Source organism: Rhipicephalus sanguineus, chromosome 10, assembly GCF_013339695.2.
Source record: "Rhipicephalus sanguineus isolate Rsan-2018 chromosome 10, BIME_Rsan_1.4, whole genome shotgun sequence".
Lineage (NCBI taxonomy): Eukaryota > Metazoa > Arthropoda > Arachnida > Ixodida > Ixodidae > Rhipicephalus > Rhipicephalus sanguineus.
In genome coordinates this window covers 3146577-3158153 of record NC_051185.1, presented here as the reverse complement: position 1 = coordinate 3158153, position 11577 = coordinate 3146577, and the positions used below count along the sequence as shown (strand labels likewise).

Genomic DNA, 11577 nt, shown 5'->3' with positions numbered 1-11577 from the left:
CCGTGTCCGCAACATTGCGGCGTACGATCCTCGCGATTCTAATGTATTGTTGCTTTTGTGCTGCGGACGTGGGCCTGTGTGATGTTGTTGGTATTAAGAACATGTGGTGCAAAGCGTGCTTTCAGCAAGAGCAATGTTGACCGAGTGTTACGTGACATCGGGGAAGGTGAAGTTCGGCGCATGTTTCCCGCGCCTCCGAACGACGGGGGCGTAGAGACGCGAGCGAGAACGTGATCTTCCGGAATAGCAACAAGCTTCCATCAAAAAGGCAGCCTTCGTTATCTGTGAGCGACGCACGCTGCTGAAGCCACCGTGATGGGTTAAGCCGTTGGTTACTGCAAAGCGCCGCCGTTCCAACCGCTACGACGCAGCTCCTTTCGACCATGGGTCTGTTTCTCAGGGTTCAGCGCAGTGCTCGCAGCGTCCTACTGCTGTCCAAGCGGCGCGCGCTGTTGCGCTTTTGTAAATTTAATCCGGGGGCCTTCTTGATTAGCCTATTTCTCGTGTCCCTGTGGTTGAGCGCGTTGCGTTGTCCGACGTGGCTGAGCGGCGACCACATCGTTTACTCCGAAGCTGACATCGAACGCAACGCGAGCGAGTGTCCGTGGACCCCTCGCCAAGGGCACCAACTGTCCTGGCTGAGCATCGACTCGCGCATCAAGTGTGCGGCAAACCGCGGCGGTGCCGTTGTCGTGCAGAGGAGCGTCAACCGAACTCTTCTCAAGGAACTGGAAAGCAAATTGCTTCCGGGCGGCCGCTGGTCGCCGCCCTTCTGCAGGTCGCCACACTTTGTGGCCGTCGTCGTTCCGTACCGAGACCGGAGCGAGCACCTAGACTTGTTCCTGCAGCACATGCACCCGTTTCTGCAGCGGCAGCAGCTGCAGTACGGCGTGTTCGTAGTCGAGCAAAGCGAGCGACACGCGTTCAATCGGGCCAAGTTGTTCAACATCGGCTTCGCCGAGGCCCTAGCTCGAGACAGCTACTGCTGCTTCGTCTTCCACGACGTCGACCTGCTGCCCATCGACGCGAGGAACGTGTACCGCTGCGAGCGGTTCCCCCGCCACCTGAGTTCCGCGATCGACGTGTTCCGTTTTGTGCTGCCATACCCGGATCTCTTCGGCGGCGCCGTCGCCGTCAGGGCCGATCAGTTCCGCGAGCTGAACGGCTTCTCCAACGAGTTCTTCGGCTGGGGAGGCGAGGACGACGACCTCCAGAGGCGCATCCGTGCCCGGGGCCTGTCCGTCATACGGTGGCCGAGCTCCGTGTCGCGCTACACCATGCTGGCACACACCAAGGCGAAGCCCAGCCTGCAGAGGCAGGAACTTCTCAGGAATGCCGAGTCGAGGTACGAAATGGACGGTCTCAACAACCTCCGCTACCAGGTCCTCGCCCTGGAGGAGAAGCCTTTGTACACGAGGATTCTGGTGGATGTCGATCCACCAGCCCAACCAGAAGGCATCCCAGGGCTGGTAGACATGCAGCGCGCCAAAGGAAGGCACGCACTCCTGGGGGCTGTTTGATATTAGGCTGTTCGTGCTCACTGCGAAACGTGTATGCAGTTGTGGCACATTTATGCTTTGAAGCCCGCAGAACGAGCGTAACTACTCGGAAGTCTCGTGCAGTTGCCAGGTTGAACAAAAGGAACTACTTTACTTTCTTCAGCTGCAACCCTTAGCAACAGTGATGGTTGGTGCATCGCACTGAGGCTTGTATGTGATAGAAAAAAACTTATATTGATGGTATGTTGCCTGCCACACTTGTGGTGAAATGTTGGCATTAATTGACAGCTGGATTTAGATGGAAGAAGGATGCTATTCATGTATTATGCGACAGAAACTAGTGCAATAATCCATGTGGGAGTTGCACCAACTGGTACCAACAAGCGCATGACAGCTCAGTGAACAGAAATGTTTGAGGGAGGCAGCTTGCAGTATAGCGCAGCTGTGTGTTAAAACTTGAAGTCTTTTGTTTCTCCTTATAATTGGCACATGTAGAAAATCCCTAAGAAATGCATAGTGTCCTCCTGAATGCTAAGGATATTGACTTTATACCAGATGCACTGAGCAGTTGCAGTGTCCACCTCACTGCATCCCATGTTTTTGAAACGCATGTGCAAGAAGCAGTGCCTTGTGAACGATGTCTAGATTGAGGTTATAGTGACCCACCTAGTGCCAATGCAGTGCATGTATCCGTTCATATGCCAACAGCAACACCTCCGCCCATGCAAAGCACATATTGTAGAGCAGCCTCTGCACAAAACTTTGCACTTGACATACGAGCAAATGTGCCATGAAAGGTTAGCAAAAATGTCTGCTTTTCGATATTGAGAAATCTTGTCGTTACTGTGCGCTAGAAGACTAAGTGGCATGCCTGATGTGACATGCTGGTATTTGCACCATATGACACACATCATGTGCTCCTTAGAGGCTGTTAAAGGGGTACTGACACAAAATTTCGCGGCCGAGATAGCCTGCTGGATCGATTCCCGTGTACGTGCGTGTACCATCTGCAAAATATCGACAGCGAATAAAGCTTGGAAGGTATTTTATATGAATTTTGAAATTCGCGAGCACGATCCAGCATTATAGGCCGCACCTAGTGCATTGACACCCTCGGAGGTGACCCGAGGTGACCCCCCTACTTCCCCTACGTAAGCGTTGCAGCCGGTACAAGTTACGATGACGTCGTAGCCGCCATTTCTGTTTTGACGGGCTTCCCGACGAATCGCTCCTCGCCAGCGGGTCAAACCTGAAGTGATTCGCCACGTCGAAAATTCCTTCGATCCCCGCCGCAAGAAAATCGTCGCCATCAGACGACGATGAGCCCGACGACAACAGACCGCGCGGAAATGCGCCACCGTTCTGTGTGCTCACGTGACCGAGCGTTTCACTCGCTAGGTGGTGATAGTTGCACCCGGCGGCTTGCCGTTTTTGGAGCTCTGTCAAACCGAAACTAAGTCTGTGTCGGTAATGAGGAGCTTGTAATTAATTATCTGTCGCGCGCTGCAGCGAACGATGTGCCGTGTTATGATTAACAGGCCCCCAGCAACACACTGCAGCAAAAAAACGCGGGGCGAAAATTTTTGTGTCAGGACTCCTTTAATAAGAAAGCTAGAAGCCCTGTGGGTTTGCCAAGGTCGCTTAATTTGTGTGTACTACCTTTTTGTAAGCACTTAAACATCACTAAAATGTAGCTGCAGCTGGCCTTTAACAAGCTGGCAAAAGCACTAGAGTTGCAGAAGGCGATAGAAAACTTGGTAATTTCACCAGTTGCTTATTGTTCATAATAGAAGCCGACTGTGGTACAACTCATCTTTGTGCTAGCACTGTAAACTTGGAGGATGACTTGGGGGTCAGGTGATGGCTGTTTTTGGTACCACGATTTGCTTAACAAGGCAAACGTTAAGTGGACATGTGTTCTTATAATACCATTCCAGAAACTTTGTGGCACTTTTTTATGTCAAGAAAATGTTTAATCCTTTGCAGTCACAAGCCCTTACCCAATACGCAGTCGTTCCAGTCAGAAGCCTCTCTGCACATTTGGGGTGCCATGCAGAAAGAACGCTCAGGTGCAACAAACATATGTTAGGGTATTTATTTGAGAGATATTTATACCCTCGGCTGCCAGCGGTACTTGAAGCAGTATGCAGGTTGGAGGCCAGGATTTGCACTGCACGTCATTCAGCAGAGGACAGTCACCAACAGCAAGGACAGCGCAGTCCCTGCTGTTGCCATTTGTAGTCTTGTTTGGGAAATGCACCACTCAAATGAAATCCTCCTCGGCGCTAGAATCATCATCAGACTCCCTAAATTCACGCAAGTGCCATGCATACAATGTCCATACTGAAAATGTCACCATCCAGTCAGCATACGCACACCAAATTGCATGCGAAAATATTAAGTTTCCTCGAAAAAGTGCTGCCCTCAGCTGGAGACAACAAAAACTGCGATTTGCAATTGTATAGCAATGCCGAGAGTTGGTGCAAACCACCCAAATAAACAGAGAATGCAAGCAAGCATGCACATCAGGAGCACGTTGACGTGTGATTGAAGCATGGCAGCGTGGCCCTGACACATGACCACAAAGGCATGAAGGCTCCGCACATCTTTAGTGCCCATCCCCGCTCAAGAGAAGGGTTCGGTATGTGCCGTCATGATCTACCCAACAAGTGGCGCCTAGGTTTCTTGCCAAAAATGACCTGAAAAGTGTGACCACCGAGCCAGCCAATAACATGCCACGGACATGTCGTATTCTCTCACTAAGAGCTAGAGTGAGTTTCACAATCGAGCAGAGCTGTCACATCACTGAAACGAAGCTGAAGTGCTGGGATACCAAAGAAGGCCGCTCAGTGGTTGTCGGCAAAACTTCATGGTTAACAAGGAGCGACATTATCGCCAACAACGTAATTTTTTGTGCAGTTGGTGCAGCAGGCGCCTCAGAATACACAACAGAACAGTTTGTCTTGCTCCACCTACACGAGCGCGTCTAAGGTGTTGGTGTGGAACCAACCAGAACTACGGCATCTTTGGCTCACGCTGCACTCCGACGGAAGGTTCCTGCCACTCACTGTTCCGAACTGACCACGGTAGCACTGTTTATCTACTGGAGGCTCAAGTAAGCATAGACCATTTCACAGGAGAGAAAAAAACTCCTCTATGCTGGGCTGCACGCGGGAGTACAAAGGCTGACATCACAGCCTCAGCAGTGCATTTTTAAGGGTCATGCCTATTTAGCGCAGCCCAGAGAAGATCGTGGCGGCGCCCAGGGAGCCGTCTGTGAAAAGGTCTATAGAGACACTGAAAGTTCTGCAGCTTGATTACAATATCTGCCATAACAACAAACAGCCAAGCGCAATGTGAACAAGTGTCTCTTGTATCTTCAACCATGGCCTCCGTGATTACCTCCGGCTGTGCTCCATTGCCAGAGCTAATTGCGGAGGCCAGGCTTAAACAGTGTTGCTGTTGCAGACGAGATCACATACCGAAAATGACGTCACCGCGTTTGCTCAAAGACTCCCGGCTGCTGCAGCCGCTGTTTTTCGCTAAAAAATGCTGTTTGCATTCTCTTTTGAGAAATCTCACATCGACATTTGAATTCAGCAGTTAACAAACTGTGATTACACACCCCAAAAGCGCTTCAGCTTCTGTTTAACGAAACCATAAAAGTGCGTGGACAATGAAACTTGTCAGCCATCCCCCACATCATTGTCAAGAGATGGCACGTTTTTGGCTCTCACTACTTGAGTCTGGCTTTTCTTGTAGTAAGCAAAAGCAGAGCCTGTAAAATTGGTGGCTGTTACTTGCAGGAAATATTCACTGCAGGGTAAGTTTTAGCACTGCCTAGGCTAACATCAATGAGGTGCTCCCTCTAAGAAATGCATAGCTAGCATTTTATTCAGTCTTACAATGTGCTGCAATGATCTTTGAGTGGTTGTGACAGGATTATATTGAGTATGGTCTACGTCACTCACTTCTCACACTATATAACACCGGCATAGGGTGTCCCCCCACCCCCCCCCCTCCGAAACGGTTTCAATCACTGGCATGTCTTTGTGGTAGAACCCCTGCTTGCCACGCCAAAAGCCTGGATTCAGTGCCAGCTCAAGTCCACGATTTTTATTATTCGCATCCATTGCACCTTTTTGCTCGCAGACAATGGCAACACCGGAATTCCTGTGAAACAAGCTCTTTAACGCTCTTGCGTTAAACTGGTTTTTAGGTTTAGTGCAATTTCATGCCAAGTAGTACAGTAAGGTGAAGCCCATTTGCCTCATGCCTGTGGTAGCTGGGAATGTGTCACTGCTGTAGCCTAGAGAACGGCCTGCAACTTGCAGGCAGTGGACAAAGGCGATGCCTCCTTTATGCAGTGCTATTTACAAGCTCTCATATATACACATTTTTTGTTTGTTTGGCAGGTGTAACACATTCTTACCATACTTTCATTTCACGATCCTGTCTTTGTGCATTCTATTCGGCCTTGCATTTGCAATCAGTGCAAGGCCCTACCAAAGCAGGATGGAGCAGCAAGTGGGCCTTCCAATGTGAAAGTGATTTAGAGCATACAAAGCAAATCTGCATGGGTTTCCCCAAGCACCTTCTGATGCAGTTCACAGAGTGAACTGCATCAGAAGAAGGGATCACAAGTGCTGGAGAAGCACTGATGCAAATGAGATAGGCATTGCATGTCTTTAAGGTCGATTGTCCCGTTTTTACTTTGCTTAGTGAAAAATCCAGACGAGCACTTCTTCCTTTTAAGCTTGCTGATAGGAATGTGTTTCATCAGATGCCATCATGCTGTGTGTTGAAAAGTGTTCTTTAAGGGCACAGGGTAAGCCCTATGCATCCCATGCATTTTTGGCCATTTTGAGGTACCGTTTTCTCAGTGACTAAAAGGGGTATCCACATAATTGATACATCATCTTTTTTTCAAAGTTTTCCGTTCTTTTAACTGAAGCAGATTTATTTATATCTGACTAATATTACAATCTTGGTGAATTTTTTACCGTTAGGACCTAAATTTTGAGTTAATTTGTATCTTTGAAAATTTATAACACAAAAACTGTAAAGTGTATAACCTCACGTCTGCTTCAGCAGTTGTGTGCATATATGTAAAACACAAGAAAAAATAATCAACTGGTTATCTTGGAATACATAGGAAATAATGGTACCTAAGTGATAAAAAACATGGTTTTGAGATAATTGAGTTTAAATTTAGTGAACAGGTTAAAAGCGAACATACCTTGCCACAAACACCGTTCAACTGTTCTATTTAGTAGCTACGAGCTTGGTAATTATTGCCAAAGTGAATTTTTAACTTTCGAGGCTGTCGTCTTGCTTGCCTTGCTTTTTTTGTGGGCTGTCATGCTGCTCTATCCACAATTTATCGTCAACTGTGGTCAACTTTATCCAGCAAATTGACTGTATTCTGGCCAAGCTCCAATTGTAATTATTTCAGAATTTTGACTTGCGCGATACTGCCATCATTAAACGAAGGAACGACATCCAATGTTGGAAAGGTGGCTTTTCAAGGGCTCGTTTTTCTTTGTTAGATACAATATTAATGAGAACTAACAGACAATAATGCAAAGGAAAGTATAGGGGATGTTACTTGTAGTAATTAGGATATAAATGTGAAGAAAGTTAAAGTGGACGAAAAGATAGCTTGCTGCCGGCAGGGACCGAACCTGCGACCTTCGAATAACGCGTCCGATGCTCTACCACTGAGCTACGGCGGCGGTCATCCCCCCGTCTGCTTTTTGGGGTATATATGTGCATTTTAAAGCTAGGTCTCATTCTGGCAGGCTTGATGCCTTCAGCTAGTATGCGAGGGATTATTGGTCAGCTCCAGGCTCGTAAAAAAAAAAAAGATCATGTGTTACGTGATACAGGCAGAAAAAAGAGTGTTCCACACTCGCCGCCATGGCTGCGATCGGCGCTGACTAGCACTCCTAGCTTTAAAATGCACATATATACCCCAAAAAGTGGACGGGAGGGTGACCGCCGCCGTAGCTCAGTGGTAGAGCATCGGACGCGTTATTCGAAGGTCGCAGGTTCGGTCCCTGCCGGCGGCAAGCTATCTTTTCGTCCACTTTAACTTTCTTCACATTTATATCCTAATTACTACAAGTAACATCCCCTATACTTTCCTTTGCATTATTGTCTGTTAGTTCTCATTAACATCTAATGTCGCAATACTTATGACTCTGAAGCCTAAACAAAGACTAAACTCAGCAACGCAATTCCCATTAGCTCAACACTTGCAGTATGCAGTTTGCACGCGCAATTTGGACTAATTGCATCACAAACAATATTCATGTCCACTAGACCCTACCCGTTGTCACCCTGCATGCGATTCACCTCGAAGGACGCTGAATAGGCTGAGAGGTTCAACGATGAAGCGCTTGCTGGTTCAGCATTCAGCACCTCAGTATGTTGCCGGCATTTATTCGCACTTACAAGAGAGCTGTATTGGCTGGCACGAAATTTACACTTTCTGAAGACCTTTACCCTCAGCATCTCAACTTATCAACAGGCACGACAGACGCAAGGTGTAATGAAGCTAGGAGCTGAAAGTGTTCGAATAGACGCGCTCCGAAGAATAAGTGCGAATAAAAATGCACACAGCGTCTTCGGACTGCCTTAGAAGTTACATGACAATTGCTTATACACAGCTGACTCCAGACAAGCATATAGGCTTTCGTACGCGAAGTTTTCTTTAGAAAAATGGACCATAAGCACGGAGCGCATACGAGGGGCTTGTCTTGGGATGTGTGTTCACTCGCCACTTTCTTCTGGAAAAACTGGTTTTCAGCCACAAAAAATACTTTTTAAGAAAAGCACAAATGTGGATGATATGCATTAAGGTACACACTTCCCAAAATGCAAAGAAAAAAAAGTGATTTTCTTTCACATTTTCCCTTACCCGATGCCCTTGAAGGAGCACTGACACAAAATTTTAAAAGCGAGATAACTTGTGGGATAGATTTGTGTGGACACACACACATCGTCTACGAAATATCAACGTAATATAGCCTAGAACATATTTAAAATCAAGTGCAAAATGCACCTTTGGTTTTTGTGTAAACAACCAACTGCCCCCTGCGTCACGAGTTTATGTAGGCTGCCACAGTGAGCGCTCTCTCTAGCAGACCTTTTTAATGGGGCAGACTTGCAAGGGAGCACAAAGGCCTTGCCTCGGCAGTGCATTTTGGGAGGGTCACGCATATTTACGACGCCTCGGAAGGGATTATAGCAGCACCCAGGAAGCCCTCATTGAAAGGAGTTGTCAACACGGTGCTCGTGTGCACGCTGTTTTGTGTGCTCGCATAGCCAGCTCTGTTTACACAAAAGCTCCTCTGGGTCCCACCTCACTCGGCGCTCTCTGAAACCGAAACTGCAACTGAGCACTGTAGAATCGTCTCCAAATAATTGACCGTCACGTGCACGAGCAAACGAGCTTTCCAGGCGTGATAAATGGGTCACTGGCTACCTATTGCAACAGAGAAAACAAGACGCAAGATTTTTGTGTCAGTGCTCCTTTAGATTATACAGCAGCGCATGGCTATTGTGTATGTGTGTGCATTGCAAAGCAAGGGGGCATTACTCAGATGTGCATAGCGTGCAGTCAGTTATTAACTGTCCTGAAATGTTTCGTACATGTTGCTTCCTTGATCCTGGTTGAGTGGTGTGTTAGGTGATGCAGCTGTGTGCACAGCAAGTGTTCAGTGATCTGGGCAAAACGAAATGCACATTGGTCTCGGTATTTTATGCTACCCCGGGGTGTGGCCTGGAAAGACATTCTAATTGCCGTGAGCATTCTTTTGATTACGCGTAAAGAGACCTGAGATGTATAAAAGGCCTAAAAGAAAAACATGGTAGTGTAATGCCAGGAAGAGGTGGCTTCATTGCGGTGACTTGTATCCTGGACCGTAGTGAGTAGCATTCAGTCTTATTACAGAACTGACACTAGACTAGCACCATTTCATAATTGCAGTTACCAGAAAAGCACAGCTTTCAGCATTATTGGCATTCCATCGTGCCATGGCAGTTTAGCATGAGTTACACCAGTGTCAATAATGCCGTTCAAAGTTACACTGGGTATGTATCTGTATTAGAAACCTACTGCGTCAGCTTGGTAACTATTACATTGTGCTGCTGAGCCACAGTGTTGCTGGTTTTTGCCCCGTCGGTTTTCTTCCGATGGTCACGGGCAGTTTCTTAAAATTCTGTTGAACCAAAGCACTAGATAAGATGGATTATTTTGAGTGTCAAGAAAAGAGAAAGCACATATTATGTTATATAATATTAATGGTAATATATTTTGATCACTTGCTCTCACAAGGTGCACAGTATTCAGTTACAGTACCTTCATTTACCATTATTCTTTAAGAGGAGGCAAACATCTGTGAGAAATTATGTTTAACAGGAAGGCTCAGGAGCTCTTATCCAAATGCACGGAAATGTTCTCAGCAATGACAGTATGGCAGACTTGAATAAAGTACTGATCCAAGTGGCAACAGCTGAGGTGGAGCTCGAGCTAATATAAGAAAGGCGCACAAGATAACTCATCATAGCGATCAAAATTTGGAAATCGTTTATAATGTGTAAAACGTATGTCTTTGCTACATGGTACGACTTAGTCCTATGTGACATGCCGAGGTCCATTTTTTTTTGTTTTAGTGGCAAGAAGGATATCGGCTACCCCGGTTTGTTGACAATCGATGGTTGTTGAGAGCAACAGAACGCATACCAAGGGATGGGAAACACTTGCAAGGGCAGCAGAGAGCTGCCCTTGCAAGTGTTAACAGTTTGCAAAATTAACAAGTTTGCAGTATAGAATTAAATCAGTTTGCGTAAGACGCATAAATTGGAGAACATTTCGAGAGGCCATGGCTCTGCAGTAGACACAGGATAGGCTGATGACATTTCCTAATGGAAAATCGATATAGACAAGCTTCCAAGTGAAGGTTGATACAGTACAGTTGGTTTGTGAAAGTGACACTAGAGTCACAAAAGTGGCCAAAAAGACAAATGAAGTTGACTTAAAAGCAGGGAATGAACACTGCTGGAGACATAGTCCTTGCTCACTGAGCCATTTCTGTAGCTATGTGTTTGTTGAGACTGCTTGTCTCACATGTGGGTAACCACATGAAATACCAGCACATTTGGTAAAAGGTGTGTCTAGTGTTCCAGGCTTACTCTAGCAGCTGTCCACCTGTCAGTAATAGCAACCCCAAGTAGCCTAGCATTCTCAAAAGACCTTGCATGGTGTTGTAAATTCCTTTTGCTCTTCTATGTCCAGCGCATACTGTCCCTCAACGTGGGGGCCCATATGTCTGAAACTCTTTGTTAGTCAGGAAAACAAAATGTTGGAACAGCTTACACATGCACGAAAAATCTCTGTATTTGTGAGCTCCATTTATTGTTACCTTCATGCACAGGAGTGATTATGCATAGTACTTTTTTTATTGTGTCATCGAGTGCCCTCAAATGAAAGTAACAGAGAGCTGAGCTAGTTTGGTAAGTATTCATGTTAAAGAGACAGGGCGTGCGAACACGGACACAAGAGAGAAGTCAAGACATCACAAACGCCGACTAACAACTGAAGAGGCACACAACGGCGGAAAAGAAAGAAGGCACGAAAACTCATCTCGACTGCAACTTCTCTCTTGTGTCCATGTTTGCACGCCCCGTCTCTTTAACATGCTCTCAGATTTTTAACAAGTTGCAAATGTAATAGCTTTAGCAAGAGGCATTGCAAAAAAGCCTGTAGCAGCTGCAGTTGAATAGATTGTTTCAGCAGCTGGCTTTTCTGTCTTTGTAAACTAGTGCTTGAACATGTTAGGCTAAAATCTTGTAATGACGGCCAGTTTGATTTTCCATCTGACGGGATGAAGATTAGCCTAAGCCTGCCAGGTCGTCATGATTAACTGAAAACTCTGTGCAACTCTGTAAATTTATCTGCTAGGCTTGGGAGTCGTGAAACCACAATCACATTGGTGCATATTCGTGCTCCAATTACTTCATACAGAATGTCTGATTTTTGCATTGTTCTGTTAGCAAATAGCAAGCACGGATT

At 46.5% G+C, this 11577-nt stretch overlaps 1 protein-coding gene across 1 annotated transcript; it reads left to right on the top strand.

Annotated features, from left to right (window-relative positions):
• Positions 1-24: 24 nt before the first annotated feature.
• Positions 25-7365, top strand: LOC119406257 (beta-1,4-galactosyltransferase 1). Its single transcript, XM_037672988.2, has 2 exons — positions 25-2438; positions 3107-7365. The coding sequence occupies exon 1, from the start codon at positions 384-386 to the stop codon at positions 1518-1520; it is 1137 nt and encodes a 378-aa protein (XP_037528916.1). The 5' UTR covers positions 25-383; the 3' UTR covers positions 1521-2438; positions 3107-7365.
• The last annotated feature ends 4212 nt before the right edge of the window (positions 7366-11577 follow it).